The 19,458-nt window shown below is 43.3% G+C and overlaps 1 protein-coding gene across 3 annotated transcripts in view; it reads left to right on the top strand.

The window, feature by feature from the left end:
• ABAT (4-aminobutyrate aminotransferase) overlaps positions 1 to 19,458 on the top strand; it is a 150,265-nt gene that overhangs the window by 109,844 nt on the left and 20,963 nt on the right. For all 3 annotated transcript variants that reach the window (XM_039493036.1, XM_039493038.1, XM_039493037.1), the window contains exons 6-7: positions 4,921 to 4,970; positions 18,750 to 18,830. In XM_039493036.1, the coding sequence (XP_039348970.1) occupies positions 4,921 to 4,970; positions 18,750 to 18,830 (131 nt within the window). The remainder of the gene's footprint in view (positions 1 to 4,920; positions 4,971 to 18,749; positions 18,831 to 19,458) is intronic.

Consider the following 19,458-nt stretch of genomic DNA (forward strand, 5'->3'; position numbering starts at 1 on the left):
GAGGGGGTGAAGGGTGCAGGCTTTGGGACAGAGTTTGGGGTTGGGAAGGGGTGTGTGGGAAGGGGACGGGGGTGCACCTTCTGGGGAGGGAGTTTGGGGATAGGAGGGCTGTGGGGCTGAGGATGAGGGATTCATGATGCAGGAGGGGGCTCAGGGCTGGGGCAGAGGATTAGGGTGCGAGGGGATGAGGGTTCTGGCTGGGGATGAGGGGTTCATGCTGCGGGGGGAGGCTTAGGACTGGGGCAGAGGATTAGGGTGCAGAGAGATGAGGGTTGGGGCTGAGGATGAGGGGTTCATGCTGCGGGGGGCGCTCAGGGCTGGGGCTGAGGATTAGGGTGCAGGGGGATGAGGGGTTCATGTTGCACGGGGGGGCTCAGGGCTGGGGCAGTGGATTAAGGTGCAAGGGGATGAGGGTTCTGGCTGGGGGATGAGGGGTTCATGATGTGGGGGCGCTCAGGGCTGGGGATGAGGATTAGGGTGCGAGGGGATGAGGACTCTGGCTGGGGCTGAGGGTTTGGGGCGTTGGAGAGGCTCAGGGTAAGGGCAGCCTGCCTTGCCATTAGTGGAGGGCAGGCACTAGGACCCTGGGGCAGCAGACAGCCGTTCTGCCGGGAGCAGATCTCTGACAGCTCCAGCAGGCAGGGACCCGGCATGGTGGGGGTGGGACCTGCTCCAGGCAGGGATGCGGCAGGGCGGAGGGGGGGGGGAGGCCCGCAGGGGCCGGGGCCCGATCCAGGCAGGGCCGGGGGAGAGACTCAGCTCCAAATATTGCTGGAGCAGGGCACCCGGCCCTGAATATTCCTGGAGCCCGGGCACCGCAGATGTATATAATCTGCCGCCTATGGCCATAGTAGCATTACTGCATGTGTTACACCTCAAATAAATACAGTAGGATTGACTTACAGCCTTGTCATGCACCTGTCCATGTACTTTGGTGTATGTGTACATGTTTACCCACACCTTGTGTTAGGATTGTCAAAGATCATGCACTGGTGTCTGCACCTGCAAAATGTTGGTTTACGTAGATGCATGTACACAAGTGAAGGCATGGCTAAGAATGTGGCCCTACTCCTTTTTTAAAAAGGCAGAATCTTTCAGAGATTGTGTGGAATGAGTGCTTAATGTGGGAAAGTAGTTATGAATGCTATCCAAATGTAACAGATGTGCCAGAGAGAGCTGTCAAGCCATTGGCAGAGCTGTGTGTGATGCCTAGTGTTTCTCGCTGCTGGGTAGGCCTCAGCATTGTTGGTATCTGTACAAAACGTTCGCTAGAACAGTGCCGTTGTGCCACTGAATTTCCCCTGTGCTGTACAATTATAACTGCACCTTTTTATTAGGGACAAAAAAGCCCATATATAAACCTGGTCCATAATTCTCTGATAGGCTGCATTATGTAATGAAACTTGTAATAGCTAAATGAACTTACCCTAGGAGTTCAGTAAATGTGTAGTTGCCATTCACACCTATTTTAATGCAGACTTGCTTGGCGTTGTCTTTCCTTTATAGACTTGTAAACTTTAAGTTCAGAAGGGATCGTCATGATCACCAGTCTGATCTCTTGCACGTTGCAGGCCACAGAACCTTTCCCACCCACTACTGTAATAGAGCCATAACCTCTGGCTGAGTCACTGAAGTCCTCAGTATTAATTAAGTGAAGTGCTATTTCTCCTGCAAACTGTTATTCCCTTTGGGGAAAAAAACAGGTGGGAAGGGAACAATAACTCTCACAACTTCATGTTTTTGAAGCTGGCTTCCTGAGGCAGCATATCACTGGGGAAGTGGGCCTGGCCAAAAGTTCCCGTAGGGAACAGTGAACTTGTGGGTCTGCTGTTGGGTGGCAGGTCACTGGATGCTCTTGCTATCCATTGGCCACAGGAACTCTTACAGCTCTAGAGCAACCAAACCCTATTGCTATACAGTGTCCGTTCATGCTGTTCATTTGGATATAATATGCTACTTTGCCAGGGATTATACAGGGCTGGCTTTACCATGAGGTGAACTGAGGCGGCCGCCTCAGGTGCCAGACTGTGAAGGGCACCACTAGGACCCAGAGTGTAGAAAATTGTGTCTGCTGCTGGTGTATATGTATTCTCTCTGCTCTAGATGCACAGAGATGGTGGAGTGCTGTGCTGGAGGAAGGAGGGCATAAGAGACATAACAGGCAGGCAGGAGAAAAGGTGAGAGGGAATAACAGAAAGCAGCAGGAGCTGCAGGGAGAGAGAGGAGGAGGAGCCTCTTATGTAACTCCCTAACACCCCCAGGAGCCTGGACTGATTAACACCAGCTTCTCAGGGAGCTTCCTGATTCCTGCTGCTTCCCTGAACCCACTTGAGGAGAACAGGCAGTTAACTGAAGCAGAAGGAGCCAGTTAGGCCCTTAAGACACTGATATCTTCCCTCACTCAAGCCCTACCAACAGCCTACTTGTTTGTCCCCTTCAATTGAGTGTTGAGAGCCACTATAGCTGGCACAGAACAGCAGTCATGAGTGAAAGAAGAAAACGCCCCTCTGGGGCAGCATTCAGAAAAAGAAAGCAAGCAAAAGAAGCTTTTCTATCTAAGCAGGAAGGAGCTCTCCTGAGATACATAGACACACATGTTCACGGTGAGCCTTCCGGCTCCAGTGAGGATGTGATTGGTGAAGGGATGCCTGATCTTCCAGTTAGTCAGAGTGCAGGTGACATGGCAGCTACTGCAGCATCCATATCTCCATCTCAAATGGATGTAACCATGCACATTCCTGAAGAAAAGTGTAGATCTGAGAAGAGTGTGGTGGAGGCTGCTGAGTTTAGTTTCTTAAGTCTAGATGATCCAGGACCCATAAGAGACCCCAAACAACAGTTCAAAGTTGAATTCTTTAACCAGGTGCTAGATTGTGCAATACAGTCAGCTGAAGAATGTTTCATGCAGCTCAAGGAACACAGCAGTATATTTGGGATGTTGTATGATATTCCAAAACTCCTGACTATACCTGAAGAAGACCTACACCAGTAATGCAGGGCACTAGAAACAGTGTTGACTCATGATGACGTGCACGATATTGATGCGAGTGATTTAGGTGATGAACTGAAAGCCCTTTCAAGATACATTTCAGCAGGATCAACTCCAAAGGCTGTTCTGGAATATATTGCACAAATAAGATGACCACCCTCTTTCCAAATGCTTTTGTTGCTCTTTGCATACTTCTAACACTTCCTGTAACAGGTGCCAGGGGAGAACACAGCTTCTCCAAGCTGAAGTTAATAAAAACACATCTACACTTCACAATGACACAGGAGAGGCTGGTCGGCCTTGCAACCATCTCAGTAGAGCATAAGCTGGCCCAGACTGTGGACCTTCAGCAGGAAGCTGTTCAAATCTTTGCAGCCAAGAAGGCATAGAAAGCACCACTTTGATTATTGAAACAGATAAAAATGCCAGTGTTTACTATGCAGACAAGAAAAGTTACATTTGCTGTTCAGGTGTTTGAAAGTTAAGTGTTACTTAAAGTTTTTGAACAAGGCATTTTAAGTTGTTAGTTCTTCTTTATTGGGGTAGGTAGCAGAGCAGTACCATGAGAGGAGTAGAACAGGAAGAAGGTAGAATTGAGATCTTTCAATGTTTTGGCCCAAGCGAGAGGGCATGGGAGTGTCATTTGAGCTCCCCGACTCAGGTGCTAAAATGTGGCCGGCCCTGGGATTATATCAGATACCCCCTCACCAAACCCAAGAGCCCAAACTATGCGCCATTCTTGTGTATGAACTTCCACAAGTTGAAAGGTGGAATGATGCTACGTGGGGTCCTTTCCTCCCACTTTGTGATCATCGGACACTTTTGGGTGATATTTGTATCCTTTCTGTGCTTGGAAGTGGGGGACTAGGATGGGCTGAGAAGCATAAGGATGGAGCATAATTTTCCAGATTGACTTTGAGTGGACAAATGAGTGTGTACAAAAATACAATGTTCAGTGCTTGATGAAGGTCATTTTACTCAAACCATGGTTATGATTACTGTCCCTCTGTTCTTGGAAAGAATCTCTTCAGAGTGGGAAAATAAGCAGTCCACAGTACATGCTTTTTAAACGTTGACAGTAATAGAATCTGAGCTGAAAAACATTAGTGACACTGATCTAGCAACAGTGATACCATTCTTAGTCAAAGAAAGCAGGTAACAGATACATTTGGTACTAAAGAGAAATGAGAAGTGTTAACTTGGTAACCCCAGAGTGAAGAGGAAGCAAATTTCCACCACTCAAGTGGATGGCAGCACTTCAAACTGATGGTTAAAAAGATTAATCACCAAAGAGCTTCATTTATACAAGAAAGATTCACATATGTCACCTGTGGGCCTGATTCCTTTTCAAACTGTCTGTAATTGTTTTATCTGTTTTAATCAAACTTTAATAGGGCAACTGATCATGTTGTTTCAGAGTAGCAGCCGTGTTAGTCTGTGTCCACAAAAAGAACAGGAGTACTTGTGGCACCTTAGAGACGAACAAATTTATTTGAGCATAAACTTTCGTGGGCTACAGCCCACTTCTTCGAATGCATAGAATGGAACATATATTGAGGAGAGATATATACACATACAGAGAGCACGTTGATCATGGTCCATTTCAGCCTAATTGTCAATTTGGTGATAAGCCCTAACACTGGTGAAGTCTTACACCAGAGTCTTTGGTTGTATTGCACGCTTCCCTGTAATCAGATGCTGCATTTGTCCCAAAGCCACTGAAAAGTTTGTAAGTCATAGGGGAATAACAGTTTGTGCCACTTTAGAAAAGAATCAACCTTTAATACTTTAATACATGCAAAGGTTAGAGATGACACTAAGAAAAAAGCAAGTTAAGAAAATAAAGTTACTCTCTACAGTACATACTGATGAATAAATCTCAAAAAGGCTACTTGAAACCAGATGGAAATAGTCTCCTTCTTTTGTTTTAGGTTACAGCCATCCATCTCTGATGAAACTTCTCCAGCAGCCACAGAACTTGGTAAGTGGTTTGTATAAAAGACACAAAATAATTTAAATCAGTTCTTCACTCCTCCCACCCTTGTTATTGCTTTATCTTGTGTTAACTTTTTAAAAATGGCTTGTTTGCAAATCAGTTTAGTATGTGAGTGGACAGGCTTTATTTTGTGGGGAGGAGAGACTCACTATTTGAAAAAAAAAAAGCTCTGTAAAGTTTAAGGACAACAACAAAGACTTTATGTAAGTTCCAGAAGAAGGGAATTTGAGGTGACATATTTATGCTTCACTTTGTACATATTTGAAAGAGAGAATTCAAATAAAAACAACAAGGAGTCTAGTGGCACCTTAAAGACCAACACAGTGGTCCCCAACCTTTTCGTCTGGTGGGCGCCAGATGAAGGACCATGGTGGCGGTCGAGCATCTGCCGAAATGCCACTGAATTTTGGCAGCATTTCAGTGGCAACGCCTCTGGATGATGTTGCTTGTCGGCGGCAAGCGGCGTCATCCAGAGGCATCGTCGCCGAATTTTGGCGGATGCTCGATGGCGCCCGCGGGCACCACATTGGGGACCCCTGGACTAACAGATTTATTTGGGCATAAGCTTTCGTGGGTAAAAAACCCACTTCTTTAAGGTGCCACTGGACTCCTTGTTGTTTTTGTGGATACAGACTAATTCAAATAAATGCTCCCTTCAAAGCCAGGCTGTTTTGAATTCATTATTTTTGGTTGTGAAAGCACTTTGAATGAGTCTGTTAGCAAGCTTTGCTTATTTGGAATCTAGCATGACTCCTTGAAAGCGAGCAAGAAATAGATGCTATCTTCTAATCACAATGTGAAAATGATAATTTAAATCCAGGATCCTGGATTTTTATTGTGCCTTGCTCACTGTTTTGAGAAGGGATGCCATTCAGGTACTGATACACTGTCATATCCTTGTAGAATTAAAACAAGAAGGCTAGTGCAGTGAGATAGTTTGGGAGTAAGATAATTATTTTAAATGCCTATGTAAATAATATATTGCTTGTAGTTTTCTCATAGTTGTGTTGGTGCCAGGATATTAGAGAGACAAGATGGGTGAGGTAATATCTTTTATTGGACCAACTTCTGTTGGTGAGAGATAAAAGCTTCCAGGCTACAGAGAGCTCTTCAGCTTTTCCTCTATGTAGCTTGAAAGCTTGTCTCGCTCACCAACAGAAATTGGTCCAATAAAAGATATTACCTCACCCATTTTATCTATGCAAATAATAGAGACACAAGATGGGCGAGGTAATATTTTTTTATTGGATCAACTTGTGTTGGTGAAAGAGACACAAGTTTTTGAGCTTAAACAGAGCTCTTATTCAGATCTGGGAAAGGTACTCAGCGTGTTACAGCTAAATAGATGGTGGAACAGATAAGGACTTAACACACATTGCAGAAGACCATTCAAAGTGATATGGGCAGTTAAACACTTCTACAGTTGTAGGACAAAGGAGGGTTTGTGGCTTATAGACTGTTGTAATGAGCCATAAATTCAGTGTCTTAAGTCCATGATTTTCAGTGTCTAGCAGAGTTGTAAATTTAAATTCTCAGGCTTGTCTTTTGAAGGTGTTGTGCAGATGTCCTTTGAGGACAAGGACTGGGATGTCAGATATGGAGTAATTATGCAGATAATGTGAATATATTGCTTATCAGTGTAAGGGCATGGCTACACTTGCAGATGTAGAGTGCTGTGAGTTAAACCCGCTTTCGTACAGTGCAGTAGGGAAAGCGCTGCAGTCTATCCACACTGACAGCTTCAAGCGCACTGGCATGGCCACATTTGCAGCACTTGCAGCGGCATTGGGAGTGGTGCATTATGGGCAGCTATCCCAGCATGCAAGTGATTGCAATGTGCTTTTCAAATCGGGGAGGATGGGGTGGAGTGTGACAGGGAGTGTGTATGTGGGGGGAGTGGGTTTTTGGGGTGCTGTGTGTGTCAGCATGCTGCCTTGTAAGTTCAGACCGCCCCCACACTCACTCAAAGCAAACAGTAAATGTTTGCTTTTCTTGGAGCTGATAAGCAGCTGGCTTCTCCGAAATGGAGCTTTGAAAGGGCATTTCCGTATTCCTGCAGCCGATTTCACAACAATGACAAGAGTGGCCACTTGACTTAAGGGGATTATGGGACGTTTCCGGAGGCTGATCACAGCACAGTAATATAATACCTTGTTCACACTGGCGCCCCGGCGCTCCAGCGGGGGCGCAGCAAACCTTATTCCACTCGCCGAGGTGGAATACCAGCAGTGTTGTAGCTGCAGAGTCAGAGCGCTCTGCATGCCTTGCCAGTTTGGATGGGGAGCTAGGGCACCCGGGGCAGCTTTATTGTGCTGTAACTCGCAAGTGTAGCAAAGGCCTAAGTCTTCAGAAAGAACAGCATCCTACACCCTTGTTGCCTATGAAGTGGAAATTATGGGAAGGAATCCCACATGAAAGATGTTTGAATAATATTGCATTATAATTCAGTCTGATTTTTTGCCATGGCCTTTCTGGAAGTCATGGGTTCCATGATTTTTGTGTATATATATTTTTTAATTTCCATGACTTTTGACAGTTTAGCTTGTGCATGTGGGTAGATGCATCCAGGATCGGCTCCAGGTTTTTTGCTGCCCCAAGCGGCAAAAAAAAAAAAAAAGAAAAGAAAAAAGAAAAACCCAGTTGAGCCACCGCCGAAGTGCCACCGAAGAGGAAGAGACAGAATGAAGGACTCGCCGCCGAATTTCCACCGAAGACTAAAACGGAGTGCTTAAGCTGCCGCCAAAGTGCCGCTGAAGACCCATACGTACCGCCCCAATAACGGACAGAGTGCCGCTCCAGGCACCTGCTTCCTTCGCTGGTGCCAGGAGCCGGCCCTGGATGCATCGGATGATGAACTGAATTAACTTAACTGAAAACCTTGCATGATTCCAAGTTAAGCTGTGAACTGTGTGAGAATCTGAATGCAAAAGCTCAGCAACACTGTGTGGATGTGAAAGACCAGACCAGTGAATTCTCAAGGGGAGTTCTCATTTCTCCAGGGTGGGTGACTCTACCTTCCCTGAAGGTAAAACAAAATGCCTCAAAACTTTTTTAAAAACCAACATGGAGAGTTAGGTCAGCTCAAAACACTCTAATTACAGTGCAGCATTAATCTAACAAAAAGCTGTCTACCACCGTGGTGTTTGGTGGCACTAGCCTATTTGTCTACTGGCACTTTAAATGGCAGAGAAAAGCTTGGAACAAATTGCAGATCAGAATGCCTGCAAAGTCCAGATAGGAACTTTATAGCTTGGCCCATCTCTCCTAAACATGATCTGCAGAGACACTGTTAGTATTGTGGTTTTATTTCTAGAGTGGATGATATAGGCCTCCATCAGTTCAGTGGGAAAAAAGACAGAATTGAGTCAGCCAGAAACCATCTGTGCATTGTCTATTTATGGCAATGCTTTGTCTTGGCAACTGTAGGCAATATGTCCATTTGCACTGAAGTATACTGAAAGCATTTAGTTCTATAGGCAGGGAATTATGAAAAGCAAGGGCTTCTGGAAACCTACTGCAGCCAACTGGTATATGGGTGTGTGATTGCAGACTGCTAAGTGTCAGCCATACTGTGAAAATCCATTCATGTTCCCAGGGCTGGTCTCCGCTAGAAAATTTGATTGACACAGCTGTGTCACTCAGGGATGTGAAAAATCCATACTCCTGAGCAACGTAGTTAAGACAACCTAAGTCCCTGTGTAGATAGTACTAGATCGATGGAGGTGGATTGTCTACACCAGTTGAAGGACCCCTTCTGTCAGTATAGGTAGTGTCTACACTGAATCACTACAGTGGTGCAGCTAAAGCACGTAGCTGCGCCACTGTATTACTTCAGTGTAGACTAGCCCTTAGTCTTGCTCTTACTGGAGTAATCTCCCCTGAGGCGCCAAAATATTCCAGGGACTTTGTTTATTGTTAATTATAAGAATAAAATTTACTTCTGGGGATTACGTCCTTTTTTTTTTTTTAATGCATCATGTACTATATTTTTATCCCATTGTGAAGAATCTATTCTCATTCATTTGAAATGGTGGCAGATGATTTGAACGTTCTGTTTCTCTTGTTGCTGGGCTTCTCTTTTTAACAACAAAAGAAAAACACACTTTCTTCTCAAAATGGCCCATAATCCATTAATCCGTTGTGAATTTTTCTCAAGCATCTAGTTTTATGTGGCAACTTTTCTCTAGTAAAGACAAAAGTTAAATAAGAGCTCTAGTACACACCAAAAAAATTTGCTGTTCAAACAATTGGAGAGGAATATCTGTATTTAGATTTATTTAAGTCTGAGCCTACAGAAGTAATGTTGTAGAAGAAGTTGTTTCAGAAATGACATTTTCATAAATTATGAAATTTTGGCTAGTATCCAGTTAGACCCTGTGTATTTTTCAAGAATTCTGATGATGTTTTCCTTACACATTGTAAATATTGCAATTCACATTTCTCATTGCTCTGATCATGTTCCATGCATTTCCTGAATAAGATGAGCTTCTCTCCCGAAGAAAGAGATTTGAAAAATATCAAATAACATGCAGACTGCTTTTTACTGAAAAACATAGAGGATTTAGGAAAACAGTCTCTTCTCTCTGGGGACCTATAAGGACTTACTTCACTGGAGCTCAGACTGTAATTCTAATGAGAACTTGAGAAAAATAGCATTGTTTTGTAGTAATCATGGGTTGTTGAGCCTGTTTGATACATGAATTCATTGCCAAACATTACTGACTTGTACTTAATTCACTTTTAATATACCGGTAAAAGTAGCATATTGTTTGACAATAGAACATCTGCAAAGATTAAAATCTGTGCTATGGAGGAACACTTCAATCCATGATATTCCATTCAAGTCACTTGAATAAATTTACCAAATTCATCTGCATTAATAATTTAACAGTGATTTTGAAGAACAAAAACTGTTTTTCAAACAGTGTACTGTACAAGTTGGTGTTCACTGACTCCCCACTCAGTTACCACCTACTGACCACCAATACCAAACTCTATTCTATAAGGGTTTTTATATCATGGTCATTGCCATAGTATCTGAGTACCTTCTAGGAGTGCATTAAGCAACTTGACTAACTGCTGTCACATGTTTTGTTCACTCATCCTGTTCCCAGAGAAAGAAGCAGTGGAGTGTCTTGTTTTGATAGCATGGATTTCTTTTATTTGTTTTTTTCTCTGTGTGTGTATATTAGAGAAAGCAAGGTCAAAGAAATCCGCCTTGCACTTGGAATGGAAAGTGGTGAGGGTTGTGGTAGTCCTGTCCTGGGGAGTTAATTTCCTAAGCCAGTGTAGAGTGCAGAGGCTACGGTGAGCACATCACACCTGTCCTGTGTTGCTGAAGAGCATTTTGTATGAATTGGAGTTTTGTAAGTGTTGAAGGTTTCATGCCCAGGTATATTACATTGCAACAGTCCATCTGAGAGGTGATGAAGTCCTGAATAACTAAGGCCAGGTTTTCATCCATCAGGATGGGATGGAGTCTCCCAGCCAACCAGAGAAGGTAGAAAGCATTACTTGTGGCTATTGTGGTGTGAGGAATTCAAGAGTACTCCTAGACTATGGACTGAATTGACCAATTGTGGATGTGAACCTTCAATCACAGAAGACTCTACCATGGCTGAAAACTCCTCAGAATACTTTCCTTTGCCCTCTTTTGCTTGGATTCAGATTCATCCAGTTGTTGTTCATCCATAAGCTGATCTCATCCAAGCACTGGGCCATCTTGGTGGTGGTTGATATGGTCAAAAGTTTTGAAGAGCTGTGTATCATCTGCATATCACTGGCACTTGAGTCCATGCCATCTAACCAGTTCACCAGTGGTTCCATATAGATGTGGAAAAGAACCAAAGAGAGAATTAATATTTGTGTAACCCCCCAGATGAAGGATCTGGTGATGAAAGCACAGTTCCCATTACTGTTCTTTGGTGCATCACTCCAAGAAGGACTGAAAACATTTTGGCGCATCACCCTGAACTCCTGCCACCTCTGTCAGGTGAAACAGCAGTATCTCATGGTCAATAGTGTTGAATGCTGCAGAGAGGTCTAGGGCGGTGAGAATCCATTGTCAGGAGGAGATAATCCATCAGTGCCACTAAAGCCAGATTGTGCTGGGTCTAGTATGTTGGCTTCACTTAGATGAGCTTGTAGTTAGTCTTTCGCTAGCTTCTCTGTGGTGGGGCACATCTTGCTGCTGCCATCTCTGTAGGTGCCAAGGACTCTTGTAGTGGAGACATTTTGTTTCTACTGAGTAAGAGAGGGAAGAGTTGGGGAGGACCCCATCCCTGGGAAGCAAAGAGGAGTCGAGCTCCACAGTGTGTCCTTGCATGTTGTTGCATAGAAGAAAATTGGGGATAGAGCTTGTCATATATATATGACATATATATAAAGGGAAGGGTAGCAACCTTCCTGTATATAGTATTATAAAATCCACCTCCTGGCCAGAGGCACAAAATGCTTTTACCTGTAAAGGGTTAAGAAGCTCAGGTAACCTAGCTGGCACCTGACCAAAAGGACCAATAAGGGGACAAGATACTTTCAGATCTGGCGGGGAGGCTTTGATTTGTCTGTTCTTTGTCTGTCTGTCCTGTGTGCTTGCCGGAGACTGATCAAGAAAGCAAGCTATCCAACTCCATTAGTTTTAGTAAGTACTAGCGAAGGAATGCGTTAGCTTACTTTTATTTTGGTTTGTGACGTCATCCAGAGGTGTCACCGCTGAAATGCCGCCAAATTTTGGCAGCATTTCGGCGGATGCTTGACCGCCGCCACGGTCCTTCATCTGGCGCCTGCCAGACTGAAAAGGTTGGGGACCACTGCTTTAAGGTTTTGCCTAGAAGGGAGATCTTCTGTTTTCTTGAGTATTTTGTTATTCTGTAAAGTACTTACCATCCCAATTTTACAGAGGTAATTCTTTAACCTTTTTTTTTTTATTTTTTAATTAAAATTCTTCTTTTAAGAACCTGATTGATTTTTCATTGTTTTAAGATCCAAGGGTTTGGGTCTGTGTTCACCTGTACCAATTGGTGAGGATATTATTCTCAAGCCTCCCCAGGAAAAGGGGTGTAGGAGCTTGGGGGGGTGTCATGGAGTCCCCAGGCGATGCTCTGGAACTGCTCCCCACCAAACAAGGCAGGACTTTGGGGAGCCTCCTCTCCCTTGGAGCAGACTGTCTCCAGGGCAAGAAGCTCACACGGCTTCACCTCCTGGGTCTCTCCTTGGAGAATTCAGCATCCTCTGCCCCTCCATGCGCTTCCCACAGCGAGTCCATCCAGGCGGGGTCCTGGGGAAGCCACAGGGTCCTGCACCCCCACTTCGTAGTCAGACGAGATTCTCAGCCAGCCAGTAAAACAGAGGTTTATTTGATGACAGGAACATGGTCTAAAACAGAGCTTGTAGGTACAGAGAACTGGACCCCTCAGCCGGGTCCATTTTGGGGGGCAGTGAGCCAGACACCCACGTCTGCACTTCACTCCTCGTCCCCAGTCAGCTCCAGACTGAGAACCCGCTCTAGCCCCTCCTATTCTGCTCAGTTCCTTTCCTGGGCCAGGAGGTCACCTGATTTCTTTGTCTCCAACACCTTCAGTTGGTACCTTTGCAGAGGAGGGGCCCAGGCCATCAGTTGCTAGGAGACAGAGTGTCAGGCATTTATGTACGCTGGCCCTTTGCTCTGCAGCAACCATACACCCTTATTCCACCACCTAGATACTTAAGAACTGCATAGGGGGCACTGAGGCACCAACACAGTATTCAGAGAAAACATTAAGAACGTTCCTAGTTCGTCACAGGGGGATATTTGGGGAAGGTAGAGCTCCAAGTGGCCCTCCCTAAATGTTTGTTTAAATCACTTGGTGGTGGCAGCGTTACCTAATCCAAGGTACAAAGAAGGACCTGTGCCTTGGGGAGTTTTTAACCTAAACTGGTAGAAATAAGCTTAGGGGGTCTTCATGCGGGTCCCCACATCAGTACCCTTAAGTTCAGAGTGGGGAGGGAACCCTGACAGAGCTGGAGAATCCATTGCTACAAAGATCATCCAATCTTCTCCATGCCTTTGAGAGAGGGTGCTACAGCTATGGAGGCTACTCCAGCCTTAGTGGCTGCTGAATGGCTCAGGGCTGGACCAAGAGAATGGATTCCCCTTGCTTGTCTGCAGGGAATTCTGCAGCTGCTAGCCAAATTACTCAGATGTAATGCTGGGAGAGGCTGTTGGCCAAAGAGAGACTAGTTACCCACAACATTAATGTGATGAGTAGAGAACACCATCATCTGCTTAGCCCATTGTCACAATCTGAGAGAAGAAATGTACTGTGCTAGTGCACCAAGGAAGACTTCCCTAAAATGCAGTCGTGGTAAAGGGGCGTGCTTCAGGCTCGTAGGCGATTGGCCACACAAATAAAAGGAACCAGAACACCAAACCATTGATTTCATTGGAAACATTTTGAACCTGAGCTGCTAAGCTGAGTGGAAGGCAGCGCGGAGACAACCAGAATCTTCAGTGTCCAACCAATCTTTGGTGAAAGCCAGCCTCCTTGGGTAAGAATAAATGCACATCATAGAATCATACAATCATAGGACTAGAAGGGACCTCAAGAGGTCATCTAGTCCAGTCCCCTGCACTTATGGCAGGAATAAGTATGATCTAGACCATCCCTGACAGGTGTTTGTCTAACCCGCTTTTAAAAATCTCCAATAATGAGATTCCACAACCTCCTTAGGCAATTTATTCCAGTGCTTAACCACCCTGACAGTTAGGAAGTTTTTCTTAATATCCAACTTAAACTTCCCTTGCTGCAATTTAAACCCATTGCTTCTTGTCCTATCCTGTTATCATGTCCCCGCTCAGTCTTCTCTTCTCCAGACTAAACAAACAAAGTTTTTTCAATCTTCCTTCATAGGTGATGTTTTCTAGACCTTTAATCATTTTTGTTGCTCTTCTTTGGACATTCTCCAATTTGTCCACATCTTTCCTGAAATGTGGCGCCCAGAACTAGACAATACTCCAGTTGAGGCCTCATCAGCGTGGAGTAGAGCGGAAGAATTATTTCTCATGTATTGCTTTCAACACTCCTGCTAATACATCCCAGAAAGATGTTTGCTTTTTTTACAACAGTGTTACACTGTTGACTCATATTTAGCTTGTGGTCCACTATGACCCACAGATCCCTTTCCACAGCACTCCTTCCTAGGCAGTCATTTCCCATTTTGTGTGTGCAACTGATTATTTCTTTCTTAGTGGAGTACTTTGCATTTGTCCTTATTGAATTTCATGCTATTTACTTCAGACCATTTCTCCACTTTGTCCAGATCATTTTGAATTTTAATCCTGTCCTCCAAAGCACTTGCAACCCCACCCAGCTTGGTATCGTCCACAAACTTTATAAGTGTATTCTGTATGCCATTATCTAAATCATGGATGAAGATATTGAACAGAACTGGACCCAGAACTGATCCCTGCAGGACCCCACTCATTATGCCCTTCCAGCATGACTGTGAACCACTGATAACTACTCTCTAGGAACGGTTTTTCAATCAGTTTTGCACCCACCTTATAGTGGCTCCATCTAGGTTGCATTACCGTAGTTTGTTTATGAGAAGGTCATGCGAGACAGGATCAAAAGCTTTACTAATGTCAAGATATAATGTGTCTACTGCTTCCCCCCCAATCCACAAAGCTCATTACTCTGTCAAAGAAAAGCTGTCAGGTTGGTTTGACAGGATTTGTTCTTGATAAATCCATGCTGACTGTTACTTATCACCTTATTATCTTCTAGATGTTTGCAAATTGATTGCTTAATTATTTGCTTCATTATCTCTCCCCACTTCCATGACTTTTCAAAGGTAATCGCTAATGGCTCAGATATCTCCTCAGTCAGTTCCTTGGGTATTCTAGGATGCATTTCATCAGGCCCTGGTGACTTGAAGACATCTAATTTGTCTAACTAATTTTTAACTTGTTCTTTCCCTATTTTAGCCTCTGATCCTACCTCATTTTCACTGGCATTCACTATGTTAGATGTCCTATCACCACCAACTTTTTTGGTGAAAACCAAAACAAAGTCGTCATTGAGCACCCTTTCCACATGCTCTCTTGTTGTTTTTCCCCATCATTGAGTAACGGGCCTACCTTGTCCTTGGTCTTCCTCTTGCTTCTAATGTATCTGAAGAATGTTTTCTTGTTACCCTTTATGTCTCTAGCTAGTTTGATCTCATTTTGTGCCTTGGCCTTTCTCATTTTGTCCCTACATACTTGTATTATTTGTTTATATTCATCCTTTGTAATTTGACCTAGTTTTTTGTAGGACTTCCTTTTGATTTTTAGATCAGTGAAGATCTCCTGATTAAGCCAGGGGTGGTCTCTTGCCATACTCCCTATCTTTCCTGCACAGTGGGATAGTTTGCTCTTGTGCCCTTAATAATGTCTCTTTGAAAAACGGCCAACTGTCTTCAGTTGTTTCTCCCTTAGATTTGCTTCCCAGGGGATCTTACCTACCAACTCCCTGAGTTTGCTAAACTCTGCCTTCTTAAAATCCATATTCTCTTTTTTGCTGTTCTCTCTCCTACCATTCCTTCAAATCACGAACTCTACCATTTCATGTTTCAGAGTAGCAGCCGTGTTAGTCTGTATCCGCAAAAAGAACAGGAGTACTTGTGGCACCTTAAAGACTAACAAATTTATTTTAGCATGAGCTTTCATGAGCTACAGCTCACTTCTTCGGATGCATAGAATGGAAGGAAAAGACTTTTCCTGTTGTTATGCATACTTCCACCTTTTCATGTTCTCTGTATGTATAAATATCTCCTGTCTGTGTGTTCCATTCTATGCATCCGAAGAAGTGAGCTGTAGCTCATGAAAGCTCATGCTAAAATAAATTTGTTAGTCTTTAAGGTGCCACAAGTACTCCTGTTCTTTTTACCATTTCATGATCACTTTCACCCAAGCTGCCTTCCACTTTCAAATTCTCAACCTCTTTGTCAAAATCAAATCTAGAACAGCCTCTCCCTTAGTAGCTTTCTCCAGTTTCTGAGATAAAAAATTGTCTCCAATACATTCCAAGAGCTTGTTGGATAATCTGTGCCCTGCTGTGTTATTTTCCTAACAGATATCTGAGTAGTTGAAGTCCCCCATCACCACCAAGTCCTGTGCTTTGGATGATTTTGTTAGTAGTTTAAAAAAAAAAAGCCTCATCCACCTCTTCTTTCTGGTTAAGTGGTCTGTATAGACCCCTACCAAGACATCACCCTTGTTTTTTTAACCCCTTTTATCCTTACCCACACATCCTCATGTGTGAGAGAGTTACATGTACAGTGGCAGCGGTCCAGTCACTGGACTGGGAATCCAGGAGTCTTGGATTCTACTTCCAGCTTAGCCACTGACCGGGTGCAGACTCTTGGAGAAAGCACTTCACCTCTCTGTGCCTCCACTTCCCCATTCATAAAATAAGGATGATGATACTCTCCTTTGCAAAGTGTTTGAGATCTATGGATGAAAGGTGTTAAATATTATTTATCATGCCATTTGCTTTAAACAGCAAACACAAATATACTGCACTACAAAAGAGCCTTCCAGGTGTCTCCCAAAGACAGCATGGAAAACAAAACTGAAGAAAGCAAACAGTCATTCAGGGATGTATTAGCAGGAGTGTTGTAAGCAAGATACAAGAAGTAATTCTTTCATTCTACTCAGCGTAAGGCCTCAACTGGAGTACTGTGTCCTGTTCTGGGCACCACACTTCAGGAAAGATGTGGACAAATTAGAGAAAGTCCAGAGGAGAGCAACAAAAATGATGAAAGGCAGTACTTCATTTGTGTCTGGGCTTGCCAGGGCTGAGACCCAGCACCTCTAGGCTTGGCAGTTCATCGCCCTTGCACCTCTGGGTTTGCTGCCTCAGTTATAAAAGTTTTTAAAAAAATTGTTTGAGCTCTGGCACCTCTTTCATTACAAATTAAGCACTAATTAAAGGTCTAGAAAACATGACATATGAGGAACTACTGAAAAAATTGGGTTTGTTTAATCTGGAGATGAGAAGACTTATGTTGGGGGGACAGAAGTCTTCTAGTATGTAAAGGTTGTTATAAAGAAGCGAGTGATTTAATTGTTCTCCTTAACTACTGAGGACAGGACAAGAAGGAATAGGTTTAAATTGCAACAAGGGAGATTTAGGTTAGCCATTAGGAAAAACTTGCTAACTATTGGGTACGTCCACACTACCCGCCAGATCAGCGGGTAGCGATCGATCTATTAGGGATCAATTTATCGCATCTCGTCTAGATGCGATAAATTGATCTCCGAATGCGCTCCCGTCGACTCTGGAACTCCACCAGGGCGAGAGGCAGAAGCAGAGTCGACAGGGGAGCCGCGGCCGTCGATCCCGCGCCATGAGAACGGGAGGTAAGTTGATCTAAGATACGTCGACTTCAGCTACGCTATTCTCGTAGCTGAAGTTGTGTATCTTAGATCGATTTCCCGCCCCAGGATAGACCAGGCCTTAGGGTAGTTAAGCACCAGAACAAATTACCTAGGGAGGTTGTAGAATCTTCATCATTGGAAGTTTTTAAGAACAGGTTAAACAAACACATGTCAGGGATGAGATGGATAATCCTTAGTTCTGCCTCAATGCAGGGGACTGAACTAGATGTCCTATCGAGGTCCTTTCAGTCCTACATTTCTGTGATTCTGTGAATATCATCTCTGCTTTCTCAGCCATTGTTCATGTCAGTCTTCTCTGCGTAGCTCTGTCTCACCAGTGAGATTACCTTCATGAGTATTGGGGATTGGAACTGGTTCAGGGCTGCAACAGCATTCTGAGACACTTCATGTGCAGCTGAGTAGACACAATCAACTCAAAATGGTAACTATGGCCAGTAGTTTTGATGATTTTAACCCCCTTCTCTCACAATCCAGTACCCATCTGATCAACCTCTGAGTGCAGAATCAAGTTGCTACTAAAACTAAGCAGCACAAAGCCATTGAATGCAATTTTACATAATATGGTGTAGCAGTATCTCTCATTAAATCAGAACACAAATCCCCATTCATCCAGACGTGGTTTTGCCTAACATGTTACTCCCTTGATGTACTACTCACTATTGTAAATGTATGAGAGGATTTTGTAAGGGAGAGAGCATGTGTGTTTGTGTGCATAATTTTATTGCAGGGAAACTATTTTATTGCAACATTGCTTTGCTGATTCTTGCAGCTTATCTTTCTCTTGTCCTTTGAACATATCTTTGTCTAGTTCCCCCAGCCTCAAAATCCTATATTTTTATAATATCTGGAGAGTGTTTATACCCACAGTGTTCAGAACTGGTCTCCCTTGAAGCCTGATAAGGAAGAAACTGTTACACTATCTTAATTAAATTTGGGTTTAGCCATTCTAACTGAAGCCAAATAATTAAGGCTTTAAAGTTTATTTCCTCTGTATAAAAGGAACTGAGATTTTGGTGAAAGAATAGGGTGAAGGGATAAAAAATCAGTGTTAAAGAAAAAACATTTAATGCAGTCTAGAATCTCTCTCTTTAAAGTTGACCCTCAAAAAGAATAAAATTTGGGCTAAGACAGAAAAATGGGTGAATTTATTGAGACTTGAATATTTTCAGTTATTTTTAAAACTTCTGTATCATCACTGCAAATATTTAAGAATTTGCCTAATGTTAGTGTACTTGAACTTTAGACTTTAATTTATATTCATATTTTTTGAATCGCAGTCTCAACATCGCAGATTTTTTCTTATGATGTTAAATACTTACTGTTTCCCTTCCTTCACTTTTCAGAGTACATTTGTTAACAGACCTGCTCTTGGGATTTTACCTCCAGAGAATTTTGCTGAAAAATTAAAGGAATCTTTGCTTTTGGTAAGTTTAAGAATGAACTATGATGATTTACCATATTCTAAGTCTGCATATTCTCCAAAGTGCATGTATGGTATGAACCCACCCCGAGAGGAAGGATCTGAAATTTCTGTTCCAGCAGTAAATTGCAAAGTTACTTAATCACAAATAAGAAATAGAGCTCTGTGCACTTATCTTAAACACCCCCCATTAGAATATTCCTACCATCCATGTTAACACCGATGAAGGGGTTCAGAAGGTATGAAACGCAATGAAAAATGCAGTAGCTGCTTTAGTTAATGAGACTACTCATATTCTTAAAGTTAAGCATGTGTTTATCTGCTTTGCTTGATCAGGGCCTAAAGAGCATAACAAAATCCAACCTACAATGCTTAAAGCCATGATGGAAACAGGATTTGAAGAGATTTTAAGGAACGATAGGATTTTTTTTAAAGATCATCAGAGAACTGCCCATATGGTGCTGCCTTTCTGCTCTTGAAGAGATTCAAAAGTTGGAACTATTATTAAATAACCATTATTCTATATTCTTGAAGATGTCGACTGAAATTATGGATAATGAGACTGAGTGTTGAGAGTAATCATCGCTTACAGATTGAAGAACTAAGCATCAAAGGAAGCAGTGGTTTTGCTT

This window comes from Mauremys reevesii, linkage group 10 (genome assembly GCF_016161935.1).
Source record: "Mauremys reevesii isolate NIE-2019 linkage group 10, ASM1616193v1, whole genome shotgun sequence".
Taxonomy (NCBI): Eukaryota; Metazoa; Chordata; order Testudines; family Geoemydidae; genus Mauremys; species Mauremys reevesii.